This window comes from Podarcis tiliguerta, assembly GCF_965153285.1.
Source record: "Podarcis tiliguerta genome assembly, chromosome: 16".
Taxonomy (NCBI): Eukaryota; Metazoa; Chordata; class Lepidosauria; order Squamata; family Lacertidae; genus Podarcis; species Podarcis tiliguerta.
In genome coordinates, this window is record NC_139549.1 from 26,080,272 (window position 1) to 26,100,370 (window position 20,099).

A 20,099-nucleotide genomic window follows, 5' to 3' on the forward strand; every position below is an offset into this window, starting at 1 on the left:
AGCTCAAGCTGAGGTGGCCTCCAGATGTTGCTGGACTCCAACTCCCATCAGCCACAACAACCAAAGGTCAAGGATGATGGCAGTTGTAGTCCAGGCACCATGATCAAGTAACTGTCCCCCTCAGACTCAACTGTCCCCTTCAGACTCTACATCAATGTGAGGTGTGAGGATTATTCCCAAATGATGCCTATGGAAGACACTTCTGTTGAATAAGGCTTTCTCCAGCAATTTATGGAATATTAATTGCACACGTGTATAAATGGTTTTATTGTTTTATTTAGAATTTGTAGAGGTGGCCACTGAGCTACAGGGCTAAATTCAATATGTTAATATCAGCATATAAAGACCTAAAAGAGTGCATTCCCCAATACCAAACATCTCAGATCCTACAGCCAGCAGGCAAGGCCTTACTGGTGGTAGTGCCACTGATGGTTGCTTGGTTGGCGCTGACCCCATCACGGGGCCTTTTCGATGGTGGCTCCCCAATTGTGGAATGCCCTCCCCAGTGTGGTGACCCTTTCTCCTTCATTATCATCTTTCAGAAGGAATTTGAAACCATCCTTGTTTACCCAGGCATTTTGTGGATGTAGGATACTGTTCATGGCTACCCTAACATCACTGGATAAAATGATGTTTTTAACCGTAACTGCTTTTTGGAATGCTTTAACTGTTTTCAGATTGCTTAAACAAATTATTATGCATGTGTTTGCCACCCTGGGCTCCTTTGGGAGGAAGGACACAATATCAATTGAAAAACTGAATGGAAAAATAAAATCTACTATACTGTAACTGCTTTTAGATGGATTTAATTGCAATTGTTTCTGGAGTGTAAGGAAGGGTGGGATATACAGTAAATTCAATAAATAATAACAAATAACTGTTTTGTAACTTTTTCCCCCTTCTATTTTTATTTTGTACCCTGATTGTTCATACATTCACTATTAATAATAATGCCACCCCAAACCCCTAAGACATTTGCTTCCTGCATTTTTTACTAATGATTTCTGTCACACATTCAAGGCAGGTATCTACACAGCCAGGAAGGTTCTGCAGAGTGTGAAAAGGGAAAATATACATATTCCCCTTGTCTTTCTTCCTGAAACAGCCCTGTACAGCACAGGGGAGGGTGAGGTTTGTTTTTTGTTTTTTAAAAAATGTATTATTAACCTCACAGCACACATCTCTCACCACCCTAATCCCTCCCACCCCTCCCCAATCCAGGATGCTTACTATAATCTGTTAGGATCTTGAGAAGGCTAATTCCTTCTTCCAACCCCCCCCCCCACTTCCGCTTATTCCCTCCCACCCAAGCTGACACTTGCAAGTAACCCTTACATTCCATTTATTTCCTGAAAGCTCACAGGTTCTTGCTGGGCCATACTGGGTGGTTGTCATTTGTTTTTTAAAATCTCTCTTTTTTTAAAAAAAAATATTAAAGCCGATATCCTTTCTGCAAGCCAAAGCAGCCCTCTACATTTATGTAGAAAGCATTGACCTTATTTTAAGCAGAAACATAGGAATCTGCCCTTTAATGAGTCAGGTCATCCATCCATTCTAGCTCAATATTCTCTACACTGGCCAGCAGTGGCATGGCAGGTTTTCAGGTCTCTCCGAGCCCTTACCTGGAGATGCTGGGAATGGAAACCAGGATGTTCTGCATGAAAAGCTGGTGCTTATACCTAGTCAGACCATTGGTCTATCTAGCCCAGTGTTGTCTACACCAGGAGTAGCCTATGTGGTGACCTCCAGATGTTCTGGCCAGGCTGGCTGGGACTAATGGGAGTTAGTGTACAACCACATCTGGAGACCACCACAGCTGGCTACCCCTGGTCTACACCGACCAGCAGTGGCTCTCCAGGATTTCAAGTCAGGGACATTTCCCAGCCCTACCTGGAGGTCCAATTGAAGTTATCTGGAAATGGATAGCCCATTTCTGTTTCCAAACTGATATGCATTGACCCACTCAAGCAAGTAACTATTAATGAATTATCCCTCAGCAATAATCACCATATTTGCCTTATTTTCAGAGTGTCCGGTGGCCAAACGGTCCACATGCTTCTTCTGAAAAGTGGCATGATTCTGCAAAAGAGCAGGTCTGTCATGGAGGCGAAAGCCTGGAATCAGGAACCAAGGCACCAGAGCGTGGCAGTTATACAGTCGGCACCCTTGGGCCCGTTCCTGAAAACTGGGTTGCTGGCCCCTTCAGTTGGCCTGAGACCAGAAGCCTGACTCCATCCCTGTGGGAGGAGGCTAAGGAAGTTGAGGAGGGTCTTGCTAACTGTGCCCCGCTTCCTTGTCTACCTTGTGTCACAGGAGGACACAGAAACTGCCCTTCCATAACGTCAGCAGGCCAGGATGAAGAAGGTGGGGGGGTGGAGAGAGGGAGAAGGTGCTCACAATGGGCTTTCTGTGTTCAGGGTCAGGGCCGCTGTCAATTGGCAAGCCTGGCAGTCAACGTTGCAAGGGTTTCAAGATTGACGTGCGCTGGGCAAAGAAAGCAGGGCAAGAGAGAAAAGGAGATTATCCACTTTACCAGCGGGCGTCTCGAGTAGAAGCGTCTAGCAGAGGGATAGAGCACAGGGCACTTGCTGTTCCGGCCTGATTAACCCCGAGGTAGCAGGCATTAACGTGTGCAGAGGACAGGGGGCCCTCCTGGTTCCAGTGCCACCGGGGGATTCTGCCAAGGCGGGGGGGGGGGGGGCCTCTCCAGAAGAGTTCAAGGTGGCATACCAGGCTCTCCCTCCATGTCCCCAATATTTTGTCCTCACAACAACCCTGTGAGGTAGGTCAAGCAGAAAGCGTGTGGATGGCCCAGGGTCACCCAGTGAACTTCATAGCTAAGTGGGAGGATATGAACCCTGGTCTAGCCAGACACTCTAACCACTACACAACACTGCGCACATTTAGTCGCCTAACACCTTTGTGGTCTCAGTCCTGTTCTGGAGGAAGGGGTACTCCTTCACATATGGTGGTATTATTATTATTATTATTATTATTATTATCATCATCATCATCACCATCACCACCACCATCACCACCACCACCACCACCACCACCTATTTGTCTACCTCTTTGATTTCCCGGGGACTCACGAAAATTATTCTTTGCTCAGGTAGCAAAATGACACCCTCAAAGAACAAGCCCAAGACGAGAGGCAAGAACACTGTAGAAAGTCTGTCTTTGAAAAAGGCACCCTCCTTAGGACCTAACTAAAAAACCACTGTCTTCCTGTATTAAAAAACATAATCTGTAGGCTGGAAAGACCACATAAAACAGCAGAGAAGGAACAATTCCAACCCCCAAAGACTCTGCAGAACCAAAGGACCCTGAATTAAGGACATAAAATTTGTTAGGAGTTCTTGATATTGATGAGAAAAGGGCCCTGTGTTCCAATGCAGAGGCCGAGGAACTGAACCGCCACAGAAATACACTTCTCCAGTTTTTTATTCACAGGAAGGCAAGTTTTAAGAAAACCCCAAATCTTCCACGAAGTGGTCAGTGAGCACACTAAGCCCCAGAGAAATGGAGGCAGGCTTCAAGGTTGCAGAAGAACATAAAACCTAAGAAGAGCCCTGCTGGATCAGACCACTGGCCCATCGAGTCTAGCATCCTGTTCTCACTCGGGCAAACCAGATGCCCATTACGGGGAAAACACACAAGCAGGACCCAGGCACAAGAGCATTGCTCTCTCAGACTGTGGAGCACAACCATCACAGCTAGTAGGCATCAATGGCCCTCTCCTCTACTGCATCAAAGAAGCCTGGGATGAAAAGCCAGGAGGGAAGAAGATGGTGGACAGGAGCATCCCTGGGAACGGCCAGCCAGCCGGTCTCCCCCCTCCCCCCCTCGAGCTCTCCAAGCACGTCCCCATTGACGAGGGAGGCTTTCCCTGACACCGGGTGGGCATTCAATTTCACAGGCGGAAAATGTGTGTCCTCAATAGGCTCCGGTGTCCATGGAAACCCAGGGCAGGGGAGAGGCGGGATTATGGCGGAGCCGCCAAGTTCAGGCGGGCAAGCGCTAAGTGTGAGTGGCAGCCCCCGGCGGGCGGCTATTGTAGCGGCTGCCCATTGGGTGCCTCTTTGGGCAGATCCCTCTGCTGGGGGGGGGAGACCCCCCGCTGCTCCCCTGGGCCCCATTCTCCAGAGCCCTTTTCTTCTCCGGAGGGAGGCCGCCGCTGCCGCAGTGGCTGGCTTTGCCAACGCCCCGGAACAAAAGAGGCTGGCTGGGGATGGCTTCTCTTGGGGCCTGGTTGCTGTGGCAACCCTGGCCCCTCCAATCCGAGCTGCTGGATCAGATTAGCGCCAGCTCTAATGCTCTCTCTTTCTCTCTCTCCCAGGGAAAAAAAAAGCGCTTCTCAACAGCCACACAAAAGGCATCCCTGCTGGGGACAGACCCTCCTCATGGAGGAGATGGGCCTTGTGGGCCTCCTGAGGGAGAGCCAGGGCCACTCATTCCCTCCTCCTCCTCCTCCTCCAGGCACACAATAGCCTCCTACGAGGGAGGCCCTGCCGGCCCTCGCACACACTGTGCGAAGCTCTCAGCTCAGTCACAAGTCCGTTCCACCAGACTACGGGTCAGCGCCACAGCTTAGGAACACAGGAAGCTTGTTGACCCATCTAGCACAATTCTTTCTACACCGGCCGGCAGCAGATCTTCAGGCAGGAGTCTATCCCAGCCCTGCTTTGGATTGAACCTTCTGCATTCACAGAAGATGCCCTACCCCTGAGCTCCATCCCTCCCCAAGTTGCCTTATACTGAAGTGGACCGTCAGTCCACCCAGCTCCATACTGTCCACACTGACTGGCAGCAGCAGCAGCAGCAGCAGCTTCCCAGAGTTTCAAACAAAGAACCAGTTTTGCAGTTGTCTAGTTATAGAGAAGTGACCATCATGGTGATCTAGGCTCTCTTCTTCTGGACATTCAAAGTCCCCCCTTTTGGACCACGGCTCCCAGCGCCTGGGACTGATTGGAGTTGTAGTCCAAGATCAGCTGGAAGGGACCAGCTTGGGGGAAGGCTGAGCCACAGAGCACCGTGTAGTTATTAGATGATTTAACATCCACTAGCTGGCGGCAGGAAGGTGTTTACTACTGTGTCTCATCTCTCCCAAATAAAATCCACCCCGCCACTCCTTGCCGTAGGCGTCGCAAGCCAGCCAAAAGCTTTTCTGGAAGAAAGCGCCGCTGAGGAGTGCAGGCAGAGAGCATATTCAGAAAGAGAGGCCTTCGCTTATAGAGACAGAGGGTATAAATAGCAGAACGCCCCCTCAGCCTCACTTCCGTTCCACCTTCACATCCTATCTGGAGGTGGAACTCTGAGTCAGGTGGGGGCAGAGGAAGTGCACTGCATTTTATTTTTAGAACGTGTGTGTGTGTGTGGGAGGGAGGGATCTCTAATCTAGTGCAGAGGCCTAGTGCCCACTGATGCGGATGAAACCTGCATCCGAGCCGGGCCACTTTAAAACAAGAGGGGACATAAACGATGGAATGATCCTTTGCAGGAAACCCAGACTGCACTCATTGAGGTAGCATGTCAGGGAAAGGACTAGGACAGCTTTCTGCACGGAGGGGCTTTCCAAACAGAGGAGCATGCCATGGTGCAAAGCCCCAGCTGCAAGATTTATCTATCACAGAGAAAACTAGGCCAGAATCACTTGTCTTGCGGGGAGGAGGAGACCTCCTTTCACCGCTACTGTGTTTTGCTTTTTATTTACATCCAATGGAGTTGAATGTTTAGGATTCAGGGTAGAAGGAAGGACAGCTTCATGCCGCTATGGAACTCAGTCCCACAAGAGGCAGTTATGGCCACCAACCTAGATGGCTTAAAAAAGGATTAGACACATTCATGGTGGAGAGGGCTATTGATGGCTACTAGCCATGACGCCTCCACAGCTGGAGGCTGTAATGCTTGTGAATACCAATTGCTAGAATCCAAAAGAGAGGAAGAGTGCTCTTGTTGCTCAATTCCTGTTTGCAGGTTTCCCCATCTGGTTTGCCACTGTGATGCTGGACCAGACGGGCCATTGGCTTGATCTAGCAGGTTATCCGTATGTTCTTATGTACCTGTCATCCCCAAGCTGGTGCCCCCTCCAGCTGTTTTGGACTGCAGCGTCTATCAGCCCCAGCCAAAATGGCCATACGATGCTGAGGCTGATGGGAGTTGTAGTCCAATGGAAGGACAGCAGGTTTACATGTTGAAGCCTGGAGGGTTCTCCAATGTGAGGAGGTATCTCACGGGGCAAGGTAAGCAGCAGCAGGCGTGAACAATAATTTCCTTGCAACCAAGTCTCTCACCTAGTTATAGCTGCAGGCTCAACACACCACCCAGAGGGAGCGACTCCACCTCTTAATCCCTGGAGGACAGGTGTTCACAAACAACAGGCAAGGAAGGAAAACTTTGCCTCAGCTGTGCCACTGCAGACTTACACTAGATTGTACGTGTGAAATATATATACCTCCAGAGGTACATGGAATCTATTTAACGTATAGATTTAGCATAGCTGAATTGGCGTAGCTAAGAAAGGCATTTACTTCCTTGCCTGTTTGTGCAGATCAGGGATAGGGAACGTGTGGCCCTCCAGATGTTTTTTGGACTACAGTTCCCATCAACCCCAGCCTCAATGGCCCAGTATTCAGGGATGACAGGAGTTGTGGTCCAAAAAACATCTGGAGGACCACAAGTTTCCTCACTATATAGAACCAGTTTACCTGTGAGCTCACCTTACTGCATATACTCAACACCTTACTCAACTGCTCTGATCTGAAGATCTGGCAGTCATAGGTGCTACATAATACCTGTTCGGCATTTGTAAAAACTTAGTATTTTACTATGGCAACACCTACACTTACTAACTCCCTGCCTATTAACATCAGGCAAGTACCTTTGCTGTATTCTTCTGAGTGTTTGCTAAGAATATTTTTGTTTAGGGAAGCCTATTTGCACGTGCATAATAATGTTGACATGTACTTTAATCAGCTTTTTAGCTTATTGTTGATTTTAATTTTTTAAATGTTTTAAATAGTTGTTTTTAACTGAGTTAAAATAATTTCATTGTTTCATTCTTTTTGTAAATAGCTTTGAGGTTTTCTTTTGTTTTACAATCAAGCAATATATAAATTTATATAGGGGCGTGGGTGGCGCTGTGGGTAAAAGCCTCAGCGCCTAGGGCTTGCCGATCGAAAGGTCGGCAGTTCGAATCCCCGCGGCGGGGTGCGCTTCCGTTGCTCGGTCCCAGCGCCTGCCAACCTAGCAGTTCAAAAGCACCCCGGGTGCAAGTAGATAAATACGGACCGCTTACTGGCGGGAAGGTAAATGGCGTTTCTGTGTGCTGCACTGGCTCGCCAGATGCGGCTTTGTCACGCTGGCCACATGACCCGGAAGTGTCTCCGGACAGCGCTGGCCCCCAGCCTCGAGTGAGATGGGCGCACAACCCTAGAGTCTGTCAAGACTGGCCCGTACGGGCAGGGGTACCTTTACCTTTTTAATAAATTTATATGTATATATACACACACAGCCTTCCCTATCCTGATGCTCTCTGGGTATTTTGGACTACAACTCCCATCAGCCCCCAGCCCACACTGCCAGTGGTTAGGGAGCATGAGAGCTTTAGCCTAAAATATCTGGAGACGATGAGCTTAGGAATATATTATAGAAAACTAGAAGGAGAAGGGTTCTAACCCTTGAAAGTTCTCTATGCGCAAAAAGTATTTATGTTTGGGGGGAATATTCAGTTATAGAAGTGAATGCTCCCCTGCCATTAGAAATGGTCTCATCTAGATGCAGGCATTTATGATATAGATGTAAAATTGCAAACCACTGCTGGCCAAGAACCAATCGGTCCTTTTCCAGTTCCCAGAGTGTGTGGCTGAGTGGGATTATTAAAAATCCAGCAAAACTGGAGGCGAGAAGGTGCATCACCCTCTGTGAATTTTCTCTCCTTTCCAGAGTTTCAGCAAAATCTGTCAATACTTCTATGAGATAACTGAGCGGCGTTTTCTTCCAGGGAGAGCGGAGAGCAGGCAAATAAAGACCCTTCTGTAAACCTGACCTTAAAACAAAGGCCAGTGACTTTTCCCTTGTGAGCTGGTTGTCAGGGAAAGTGCCCTTAAAAATGCCAAAAAGAGAAACATCTGCTTTAGGATGGCTGAGCAGCCTGCAAGACGGCATCCAATTCACCATGTCAACCGTGCTCTCTCATATTAAGGGTGGGAGAGAGAAAGACACACCAAAATCCAGCCCAACAAATCAGATCTCAGTTGGCAGCTGGATCGCAGCTGGATCCATGCTGTTGACCAGGTGAAGAGGGGGGAAAGCCAAGATTCTCACAGTCTTTATACTTGGACCAGCCAATCCAGGTGGGTCATACTGCTGGCCAATCACAGGAGCTGGTGGTGCACTTGACTACTTCCTTTCATGGCTGCGGGGGACCCTTAAGTCCTGCATGCCTACATACCTTCCAAAGTACTTAAGCCCCATACCAGACTCCTGACATCTCACATAAGCTGCTGCAATTTGATGCTCCCTGGAAGGAAAGCCAGTGTGGTGTAGTGGTTAAGAGGGGTAGTCTCGTAATCTGGGGAACCGGGTTCGCGTCTCCGCTCCTCCACATGCAGCTGCCGGGTGACCTTGGGCCAGTCACACTTCTTTGAAGTCTCTCAGCCCCACTCACCTCACAGAGTGTTTGTTGTGGGGGAGGAAGGGAAAGGAGAATGTTAGCCGCTTTGAGACTCCTGAAGGGGAGTGAAAGGCGGGATATCAAATCCAAACTCTTCTTCTTCTTCCTCCAGTTAAGTTTCTGCTGACTAGCATAGAATTTGTGTTCTTCTCCCCCACACCCACCCACAGACTTCTCTAATTTTTCCCCCTGATGCACATGCTGGATTTATATGTGCTTAGGAACTGGAGGGGTCAGGGCAGAATGAGGTGTGTGTGTATGTGTGTGTTTAAATTCCCTTGCAGTGACTTGGCTCGCTTACTCGAGTAATCTGAAGCCGTTCATTAGTTGGCACATTTCTCCAGCATGCCTGCTTCTTAGCCCCAGTCACATGTGGATTTTGTAGGCAGATGACAGGACGTTGTCAGAAACTGGCTCCCAGGGTTTGCTGCTTTGATCAGTCTCACCGGAGCTCTGGACAGTCCACTATATATATTTAGTTTGATTGCTCTACCCTGATTTTCCCTCAAGGGGCTCAGAGCAGCTTGCTTATAGCTCCTAGCCAAGCAGCTTAGAGGGCCGGCCTGCTCATCTTCAGCAGCAGAATTGGAAGGCAGGCCCTGGGACCATCCTCTGAGCCATCTGCCTGCCCCCCCCCCCCCAACAGAAGGAAGCAGAGTTGGAGCAGGGTTTACAGGCTAAGCAACGGATTGCTCTCCTGCAAGAACTGCCAGGAACTGACACTTCTTATACACGGAAATAGAGATGGAAGGATCTGTCAATCTCGGTTCCCTCAGTCTCTTATTCTTCTTCATCTTCATTTCAGCTCTCCACATTTTGCAGCAATTTGCTCCTTTCTTCCTTTCTTTTAAATTCATCAGTATTTTAGTGTGCATTTCTTCTAACAAACACCTTTATAATGCAATTTTGACTATTGTACACATTTTTGCAAGATTTCCCTAATGCAATGCATTTCTGTATGTTATTTTCACTAACTCCTTCATCTTTATGCACACTTTCCCCTATATATGCATTCTTTATAAAAGCTATTTGGTTGCAAAACTGCTTCACAAAATTCAGGTAAGTGTTGGTTTCCAAGGGAAGTTGTGCTTTGCATACTGCAAATTTGAAAGATTTGGCTTCAATTGCAAACTGCTTCCAATTTCTCCTCTTATACAGGAGATGGAGGATTTGGAGTGACTCATCCCCAAATAAAGGACTGGGCACAGCCTCAATTTGTCCAATTTGTTCCTCCAATTTTAAGGGGAGAAACTGCGACTGAGCCAGCCCTTAGCTTCTTGGCCTAGGGGTCCTTCCAGGCATCCTTTTTTCTTGTGCATCCATTATGATCTGATCTCACAATGCTATCAGGGTGGTTCTAAGTAATTCTGCTTTCAATGCTCTAATCTTTACTATTTAGCCAACAGCCATCAATCCACTTTCAATACTCTTTGCACCTGCAGACCTCCAGGGAGGTGGTACTGCTTACTTTACAACCAGTGGGTGTCCTGCAACTTCCTGCTGAAATCACGCAACTTTTTAATATTGCGAATGTTCTAGGGTTGTTGCTTTTTTGTTGTTGTTCAGTTCCACTATAGAGCGCGCACACACACAACCAGACAGCAATAACGCTGGGGAAGCATCACAGGTCAGCTAATAAAGCAGAACGATGTGTGATCAGTCCTGCATAAATCCACCTCTAATGCACTGTTATTGTGTCAATGGAATGTTGCAGAATTACACCCACTAAAAAATAAACACTGGTCCGGAGGGGTCCTCTATCCTGGTCTTTGGACTTGAGATGCATATTTTCAGGATCCACCTTATTTTCATGACTGCATTTCTTTTTATACAAGTTTTTAAAACTGTTTTTTAAGCTGTCTTTTAAATTGTTGGCACGTGCCCTGGGACCTTAAGAGCAACGAATGGGTAATAATAAATGAAAATAATCATTGTGGAGTGATATACCTTCAAGGTTTCATGTGGGGTTTCCATTGCACTTGACTGGCTGTGGTAGACTGCCACATTTGCTACCAGGCCAAGTTCAAGGTGTTAGTATATAAAGCCCTTAACAACCTGGGACCAGTTTACCTGTGAGATCTCATTACCCCAAATATGCTCACACAACTGCTTCAATTTACGGAACTGGCACTGCTACATGTGCCACGTAATACCCATTCCGCATTTTAAGAAATAAATATTGTAGTGTGGCAGCACCAACACTGTGGAACTCCCTGCCTATTGACATCAGGCAGGCACCTTCACTGTACAGTACTGCTAGAAACATTTTTATTTATAGATAAGCCAACCCAGTCATGTAGAATGCTGGTGTATGTTTAAATCTTGTTTTTTCTTAATTGCCGATTTTATCTTTTGAATGTTTCAAAGAGTTGTTTTTACTGATAGTTTTATTGTTTTACTCTCTTTGCAAACCACTTTGAGGTTTTTTAAACAGTCTAGAGGTGTATGAATTTCATGAAATAAATAGATACATACTTGGGTCTCAGAGGCTGGACGAGGACCACTTTAGCAGGGCCTATCCTGATACCAAATCAGCATGAACCAGAAGTTTGGGCAAGGGATGGGCTTCTGATTCCAGCTCTCTGCTAAACCCTGACCCACCTGTTCCATGTATTCATACATTACTTAGGCCAAGAAAGAGCTCCATGCAGAAAAGTCCTGTAGAATCCTTTCACTACCAAGCTGCTGCTGGCAGAGGCAAATTCTGAAATCAGTTTGCTGCAGGGGAGATATATACACACAGCCACTTCTCTCCCCCCCCCCCCCAAAAAAGAACCTGTTTTCAAGTTCTACATTCATTGGCTAAGCATATGATTTGGAAGTGGATATGAAAATGGAGCGTCGCTAACACACATGTGCTACCGCGGTCATCTACACTCTGCGACCTTCAAAGCTACGTACAAAAAATTAAAACACAACAACAGTGGGAAAGAAAAGGGTAAAAAAGAAAAAAAATCACTATAAACAGCTGAAATGTATTATTATTATTATTGTTTTTCCTACATCTAAGTCTAACTATACAGATAATGATAAAACTATCTACAAAAGTCTTTGGGCAAGACTAGGCGAGCAACAGAGACGAAAAGGGTGAAGCTGGTTTTGTGATTCTTTGAGCCAGAAGACGGGGGGGGGGGGGAGTGAGGGGGGGAGGGGGGGAAACTACACATTTGTATATCTGTACCTTTGATCTATGCTGGGACACGAAGGTGCCCCCTTCACTGCCAACTACTGATCAAAGAGCATCCATGGCCACATAAGGGAGGGCTCTGTGGAAGCAACGTCATAGAAGAGAGCTTAGGATCCACACAGGGCGCAGAATCACGTGCAACAGCGGCTGGCTGGCTCTCCTGGCCAGGAGGGAAGGCCGACAGCAGCTGCCAAGTATCAAATGCCATCCAAACGCCGCAGCCGCCTGCCCCAGGAAGTAATTTTGTAAGGAGTTCAGCAGGATGTGTAGCAGGGGCAAAGGAAGGAAAGCAAAAGGGCTGTGGGCTCTCTCTCAAACCCACAGTTGGGAAGATTCGTCTCCTGCACAGACAACTACGCTGTAATTCCTGCACCTTTGGATACCCCTTCCAACTCTACTTTTCTGTGATTACAGCTACTTGAAATCTGGCAGCAGTTGGGCAAACAGCAAGATCCCGGGCAAAGGTGTGGTTCCGCTCCTCCTGGATCATGCCAATTTGAGTATTATTAATTCCCGCCCTTCACACCCTGCGGCCCCAGGGCAGGTTACAGCATTGAAACACAATATTCAAAAACAATTTCGAACAGGTTACGATCATGAACGTAAGGTGGGTCTTAAAAACATGCACCCCAAAGTGTCAAAAGCCAGGATGAAGAGGTCCGTCTTCAGCATTCCCCAGAAGGTGCTAGACGCACCTTTGTGGGGAGGGAGTTCCACAGCTTAGGGGCCACCACAAGAAGGCCCTGGCCCAAGCCACCACCATCACCCCAAGAATCTGAGGGCAGAGGAACTACTAAGAGGATCCCCTCTGCTGATCTCAGCACCCGAGAGGGCCTGTGGGGAACAAGGCGGTCTCTCTCACCATGTGCCTCTCCCTCCCTGAAAGTTAAGGCATCAACCCCAGTTAAGAACGTTAGAAAGAGCCCTGAAGCTGGATCAGGGCAATGGCCTAGCTAGTTCTCGCAGTGGCCAACCAGATGGGGAGCCCACAAGCAGGACATGAATGCCGCAACAACCCTCCTCACTTGTGATTCCCATCCTCCTCCATTTACCAGTTTTCTTTTCATCAAAAGTAGGTAGTAACTACATTAAGCAAACCTTCCTCCCATGGCCTCCTACACTCAGAAAGAGGACTCATAATACCTTGACCCCAATGTTTCTGACTATTTCTAAGGCTACCCTATGCCATTTGGGTCAACGAGGCTGAATAGTTATCCAAATGCATCACACCATGGTAAGTAAACAAACCAGCAAAAGTAAATTAAAAAAAGATGAGGGTCCTGAGAAGAGATAGTGGTGTCTCATCTCTGCTAGAATCTTTCTTTTTAAAAAAATAAATAAATATGCATTTCACATTAAATCCTGAAGAACTTTTAAAAAAAAACTTGCTCAGAAGGAAGTTCCACAGATTGAACGGTATTCACTTCCAAGGAAGCACACCACCCCATAGCCTGTGAGTGGAGTTGGACAGACAATGGTGGGGATTTCACAAACCTCACAAAATAATAATAATAATAATAATAATAATAATAATAATAATAATAATAATATTTATATCCTGCCCTCCCCAGCCAAAGCCGGGCTCAGAGCGGCTAACATCAAATGCCATCAGTTGTGTGATTCCTGCATTGGGTCCCTTCCAACTGCACAATTGTATGATTTTCCCTTAAAACCCTTAAAAGGTTCCCACTTAGCTCTGCTGCATTCAGCTAAGAATCACCAGGCAGCACTTAGCAAGCATTCACAAGCTTGGGTCTATCCCCCACCACCAAAAGACCCTGGTGGGTATAGAAAGGCAAATGGTTACTTGCTAGAATTAGCCCATCTGAGCCCTTTTAAAGTGCCCCCCATAATCTTTCACACTGGAACAAGCTATTAAGAGACCATTAACAGGAAAACAGATATGCCAAATGTTTGTGGGGCTGCCCTTGAAGACTGTACAGAAGAGAGTACCTGAAAACACATCTGCTTTGGGCTGCTAACTGGGACCAGCTGTTAGGACCACATCACCATGCCAGTGTTGACAGAGCTCACCATCTGGTTTCGAGCAGAATTCAGAGTGTTGACGGATCGCCTTTAAAGCACTACACGCCACTTGGGACTTGTGCCACAAGGACAACTTGCTGGTGGATTCAGGTCGTTTTCGGAGGCCCATTACTGGAGCCAACCCACTCTCTGAATAGAGGAGCGTGACTAATGGTGGGTCAGAGCTCAATGACAGAGCATCTGCCTTGCACACAGAAGGTCCCGGGTTCAATCCCCAGCATCTCCAGGTACAGTCGGGAGAGACCCGCTGCCTGAAACCCTGGAAAGCTGCTGCCAGTCAGTGCAGACAATACTGAGCTAGCTGGACCAATGGCCTGACTCAGTATAAAATAGCTTCCTATGTTCCTCTTGTGTTCCTATGACACCCTGCCTGGGCAACTATCTCTCGAGGGAGGCTCACTCACAGCATACCCGACAAAGACCTTTCTACTTTTCCAACCATTTTTTGTTTCGGCACTGTATTTTTGACCTGCTGTTTTATTCTTTCCACCACTTCTTATTACAGTCATACCTCGGAAGTCGAACGGAATCCGGAAGTCTGTTCAACTTCCAAAATGTTCAGAAACCAAGGCGCGGCTTCCAATTGGCTGCAGAAGCTTCCTGCAGCCAATCGGAACCGTAGAACCCACGTCGGGTGTTCAGCTTCCAAAGAACGTTCACAAACTGGAACACTCGCTTCACTGGTTTGCAGCGTTGAGGAGCCAAAACGTTCAACTCACAAGGCATTCGACTTCCGAGGTACGACTGTATTTTGATGACTATATTGTTTTTATGCCAGTCTTCCCCAACTGGGTGCCCTTCAGATCATCAGCTAGCATGGCACATAACGCTGACGGTTGATAAAGGTAAAGGTAAAGGTACCCCTGCCCGTACGGGCCAGTCTTGCCAGACTCTAGGGTTGTGCGCCTATCTCACTCAAGAGGCCGGGGGCCAGCGCTGTCCGGAGACACTTCCAGGTCACGTGGCCAGCGTGACATTGCTGCTCTGGCGAGCCAGAGCCGCACACGGAAACACTGTTTACCTTCCCGCTAGTAAGCGGCCCCTATTTATCTACTTGCACCCGGGAGTGCTTTCAAACTGCTAGGTTGGCAGGCGCTGGGACCGAACAACGGGAGCGCACCCTGCCGCGGGGATTCAAACCGCCGACCTTTCGATCGGCAAGCCCTAGGCGCTGAGGCTTTTACCCACAGCGCCACCTGCGTCCCTCAGATTCAGCTCCCAACCACCGAAAGCAGGCAATTGGGCTAGTTGCTGAAGACTAAGAACTTTTTTTTTTTTTTTAAGGTACCAAGAGTTGGGGAGCAACTTAGATGAAACTGAAATCTGGATAAGGTGGCATCACAGGTCTCTGAAAGATAAGAGGGCAGGAGATGCCCAGAAAGGGAAGATGACCACCACAGGTATCAGACTATGGTGGCAGTGTGGGAGGCTAACAGGTCTGATCCCTGGAACTTAATTCACCGGGGGATCTGTGCAAGTTCACGGAAGTGCTTCTTGGATGATTGAGCCCTGCACTGGGGTCTCTTAATGAACAGCCTTTCAGCGCCAGGTTAAAAACTTACAACTTGAGGCACTGGGAGGATTACCATGACTTTGCTCCCTATTGATGGAATGATTCTGGCGCTGTTCAGCTGGATTACTGTACGGCTTTTCGTGAACGCATTGTTCTTTTTTTCTGATTTCATGTCATGCTTTATGCTTTTAACATTTTCTGAGTTGTCTGAAGAATCCTTATGTGTCCAGTAACCAACAAGCTAAATTTATTACCATCGTCAAGTAACAGGGAGGGCCACTTTCCATCTCAGGCACCAAAATGTCTTAATTGTTTGGGGAAGGGCAGAGAGAGAGAGAGAGAGAGAGAGAGAGAGAGAGAGAGAAACTATTTGAAGAGTGTGGAAGGGGTTCAGTCAACTATAAGGCTTAGGAGTGAATAACTCTTAGGGTCAGAACTTCAAACTTAGTTGAAGATCACATGGTTTAGGGCTCTAATGAAAATACAAATCACCTAGAACTATGAACTGGCCATGCCACTAGTCCTCAGCCTCATCTCAGGAGAATCTGTGTTGGAGAGGGAGCATTGACTTGTTGGCTTACTTCACGTTCTGTGAATTTGTGAGGCACCCAAAGGCAAAACACCTTTAAAATAAACCTCCCGTGAAGCTGGAATTGCCAACTTTACAAGCAGTCCTTGTAGCTCTGCCTTTAGCAGCTCTGGTGATTAGCAGGAAGTGGTACCACTGATCACCTGCTGATTTCTGCACTTTAGACTGGTCTTAAAGGCAGAAGAACAGGCCAGGCAGCTTTTTCCCAGGTCAGCTGACAGAACACCAAGCTATCTGTGGATGTCTTAGCAAGGAAAACATTGCATTTCCTAATCCTTTCTTTCAGCAAACCCCAAAAAGGTGTAATATTGGTTTTATACAAGCACAGCTTCCCTGCAAAGTATCCTGGGAATTGCAAGTTTGGTGAGAGTACTGAAAATTCTGCTTCCTAACACTTCCCCGCCTCCACTGACTGAACTACATTTCCCAGATTGCTAACCAGGTTACGGCTGCAGTTTAGATATACCCAGAGGAGGGGTGCAGTTGGCTGCTTAACTGGACCCAAAGCACTTACCTTCCCAAATTGTTCAAAATACTGTTTCACATCCTCCACGGTAGTGTTCACGGAGAGGCCACCCACAAATATCTTCTTGGTCCGTGTCACCATCTAGAAGACAGAAGGACAAGAAGGCAGTAGGACAGCAAAAAGGGCCACTCCTTCAAAACTACAAAAACTTCGTTTCACTTTGCCAGCTAAAGAAAATATGCTGTCTATCACCATCTCGCGATTTATGTGCAGGTTTAAAGGAAGACATTTCCATGTGCCACTATCCCATGCATATTAAGAATCCTGCTTCTTGAGAAAAGAACACCACCAAATATTCTTTTTCCCTTAAAAAAAATCAAGAAGCCAAGTTCCAGTCCTTAAGGTTCTGATGGTTTGCTGCCTTGTGCAATTATAAGTGCTGGATGTGATGAACAACCTTTACAACAGTTACAGGTGGTGCTTTGGTGACCTCTGCTTAGCTCTTTGCCCCTCCCAATAATTAAATTATGCAGAATAACTTAGCTTTAGTTGAGATTTCTGCATTGCAGGGAGCTGTGCAGCCTAGAAACTTAATCTGCATAATTTATACAATTTGCAGAATTCAGCTTTGCTTCACCCAGAATTTTCACTGTAACACCCCCTGCATGAATTGTCTGCTTGCAAACTACATGCTCCCCCGCCGCTTTGCTTTCTTTGCCTACCCATTAAATTCTTTTTGAACAGCTTTTAAACAGGGTGCTTTTGAACAGCTCATCCCATTCACTTCAGCAGGACTTGCATAGGAGAACTGTTGGACTGTAGCACTGTGTGTGTGTGTTTTCTCCCTTCCACCTGAGACTCACAACAAGGCCCTGCATCTGATGCAGGAGTGCTGGTAAGTCACCGCAAGAGAGACAGGCAGACACACACACACCCCAAGCGTGGCTGGCAGAACATTGAGACGCTCAGAAAGGGCAAGTGCATTTGTGGAAAGAGACTGCTCTGTACGTCTTCCTGGTCCCTTCAGCCCTGCAGAACTCCCTGATCTCAGAAGGGGTCCGGGATGCTCTTTTCAAATAGGCTCTCTCTTCACACTGCTGCCCTCCCCCCCCACCCCCCCGGGATGGCTGTGTCCCCGCTCTGCAAGAAACACATGCTCCTAATTACCCCAAGGAGTGCACAGAGCTAATCCGCAGCAATTCCAAGCCTTAGAGAACAGCCCGCCCAAACAGCAAAGCGCCTTCTGTCACCAAAACTGCTTAATGGAATTAACCCAATTCCAACCATGTGCTCGTGGTGCTGGTTACTTGGGATACCTGAGCACTCGCTGCCCTGATCCCCGCTTTGCTGGCTGGCACACATCACGTTCCCTCTCCTTGGGTTCCCCCATCCACCCAACCCTCTTCATTTGCGCATCAAGCCCAAGGGCAAAGGGCAGAAAAGGTGCCTTTATTTTACTTCCTACATTTCTGTGGCTGCTCACAAGCTTTAAATGCAATATTTTAACATTTTGATTAAAAGCAGTTAAGAGCAGCATGAAAACTGGGTGTTTTGAGAGTTGGGTAGAAGAAGAGATGTCAGCAGGTAAAGCGTCTGCAGCAAGGGAAAGAGAAGCGAGAACCCAACAAAATAAAACTCAAGCTAACTGCATATTCTTTCCTCGTTTCCCTCCTGCCTCAGTTCTCCCTCCCCTCCCCCAATGTCAAATTTTAGATGATTAGTCCCCTGGAGCAAGGACTTGTCCCTTTGAACTTTCGCAAACCACCGTGCAAGCCAATGTATTGCTAAATGAGGCTCGCTCTCTGGAGGGCCACAGGTTCCTGAACTCATTCAGGTCAGCCCAGTATATGAATCACAGGTTGCTGTACGGAGCTGTCTTACACCCCACACCCCTGCTGAAGCCACAGTTTTGCATCCAAATGGTTAAATCAAGGGGTCGGCAAGGTTTACCTTGCCTGGGCTGGTTCACTCCAGTGGAGATCCCTCTGTGGGTTGGATCTCAGGCACATGCACCCATGATTTTCGGCGTCTGCGCATGCACACGACCCCCGTGGGCCACTTGTGGCCCATGGGCCTTAGGTTGTCGAACCCTGGATTAAACTTTTGGTTTCCAGTAAAAAGTAAAATATAGACCATTCAAGCTTGTAGCAGGTCACAGTTCAAGCAGTTGCCTCTAAGCTTCTCTTCGGGTCACTTATAAAACTGTTTCCTTCCATCAGGAGCCAAGGACAAAGGTTCTTACTTAAGAATAGGGCAGCCAAGCTTCTAGTGCATGCAAGTGGACATCTTAATCCCAAAAAGAAGCAAGACCAACACAAACTGGAGCCACGGGGAAGTTTAGAAAAATGAAGCGTGGACACTCAAAAGAAAGGCACGTTTGACAGAGGGGAACACTGCAAGGTAGACTCAGGTGAGGAGTCCCGCTTTGAAAGATGCTTCTTGAGCAGTTTCCTTCTCTGTTCCATCATCAGGGAAGACCACTGGTGATTGAACCTACAGGCATAAACCCAATAACCAGCATGCTCTAAAAACATTGAGGTTTCAGCTGCAAGGAGCTGGAAAGGTCCAGGGCTGATCTGTACATCAACCCAAGAGGAAGAGCTCCAGCACCCAGCATCTGCCTGGTGGCCAAGGAAGCAGTTCCAAAGCTTGATGACCCCAAAGCACCTGTATGATTGGTTGGGGGGGGCGTCACTCTCGAAAGTTGTAAACAAGTACCTACCTTGGGCTGTGCTCTGCGGGGAAATGCAACCTTTGGGTCAATCTGAAAGACAAGGAGAGGCAGGTAAAAAAAAAAAAAAACTACACAAAACTTTCCTTTAAGAAATAACAGAGCACACACATGTGGAGGCAACATCTCTCGGCACAATGGAAGCTTTCTAGTGTGCTAGAAGACCTTACAAGAGAATACAACAAAGCAACAAGAAACATGTCAATGTAAAGAGCATTTTTGGGATGCCACACTCCTTGTGCACAAGCTACAGTGAAATTAAGAGGAGCTAGCTAAAGACAGTTTTTCACTTTTAATTTGCATACAGTGGTACCTCTGGATGCGAACGGGATCCGTTCCAGAGCCCCGTTTGCATCCTGAAGCGAACGCAACCCGCGTCTGCGCGTGCACTGGTCGCGATTTGCCGCTTCCGCGCATGACCTCATTTTGAGCGTCTGCGCATGCGCGAGCGGCGAAACCCGAAAATACTCATCCTGAAGCTACTTCAACCCGAGGTATGACTATACTGCCTTTCTATATTGCTATACACAAGCTGCTTGACAGCAACAAAATATACAACAAAGAACACACAGCTTATAATAATCTGATTAAATACAAAAAGTCATAATAAACCATAACTTTAAAATGGAACGACTTATATCAAATAAAGTAATATTCAATAATCTATTAGCATGTAACAGCACAGAGTAAAATTAACTTTGGAAACATCAGCAAATGATAATTAAACAAAAATTCACTCTTAACAATTACGAAAAATAACTGATCAATAAAATAACTGCAATTCATAAAATGCCACAATACATACAAAACCATGTAAAAGGAACAAATTGAGAAACAAAGAAACACAACCTGAAAAAATACACAGTGCATGTACTTTCGTAAACTAAGAAAAT

The 20,099-nt window shown here is 47.1% G+C and overlaps 1 protein-coding gene across 5 annotated transcripts in view; it reads right to left on the reverse strand.

Moving 5' to 3' along the window:
* Window positions 1-20,099, reverse strand: part of MSI1 (musashi RNA binding protein 1) — a 56,634-nt gene that overhangs the window by 12,789 nt on the left and 23,746 nt on the right. For all 5 annotated transcript variants that reach the window (XM_083417901.1, XM_083417902.1, XM_083417899.1 and 2 more), the window contains exons 5-6: window positions 19,198-19,239; window positions 16,524-16,616 (exon numbers count right to left, since the gene is read on the reverse strand). In XM_083417901.1, coding sequence (XP_083274027.1) covers window positions 16,524-16,616; window positions 19,198-19,239 — 135 coding nt within the window. The remainder of the gene's footprint in view (window positions 1-16,523; window positions 16,617-19,197; window positions 19,240-20,099) is intronic.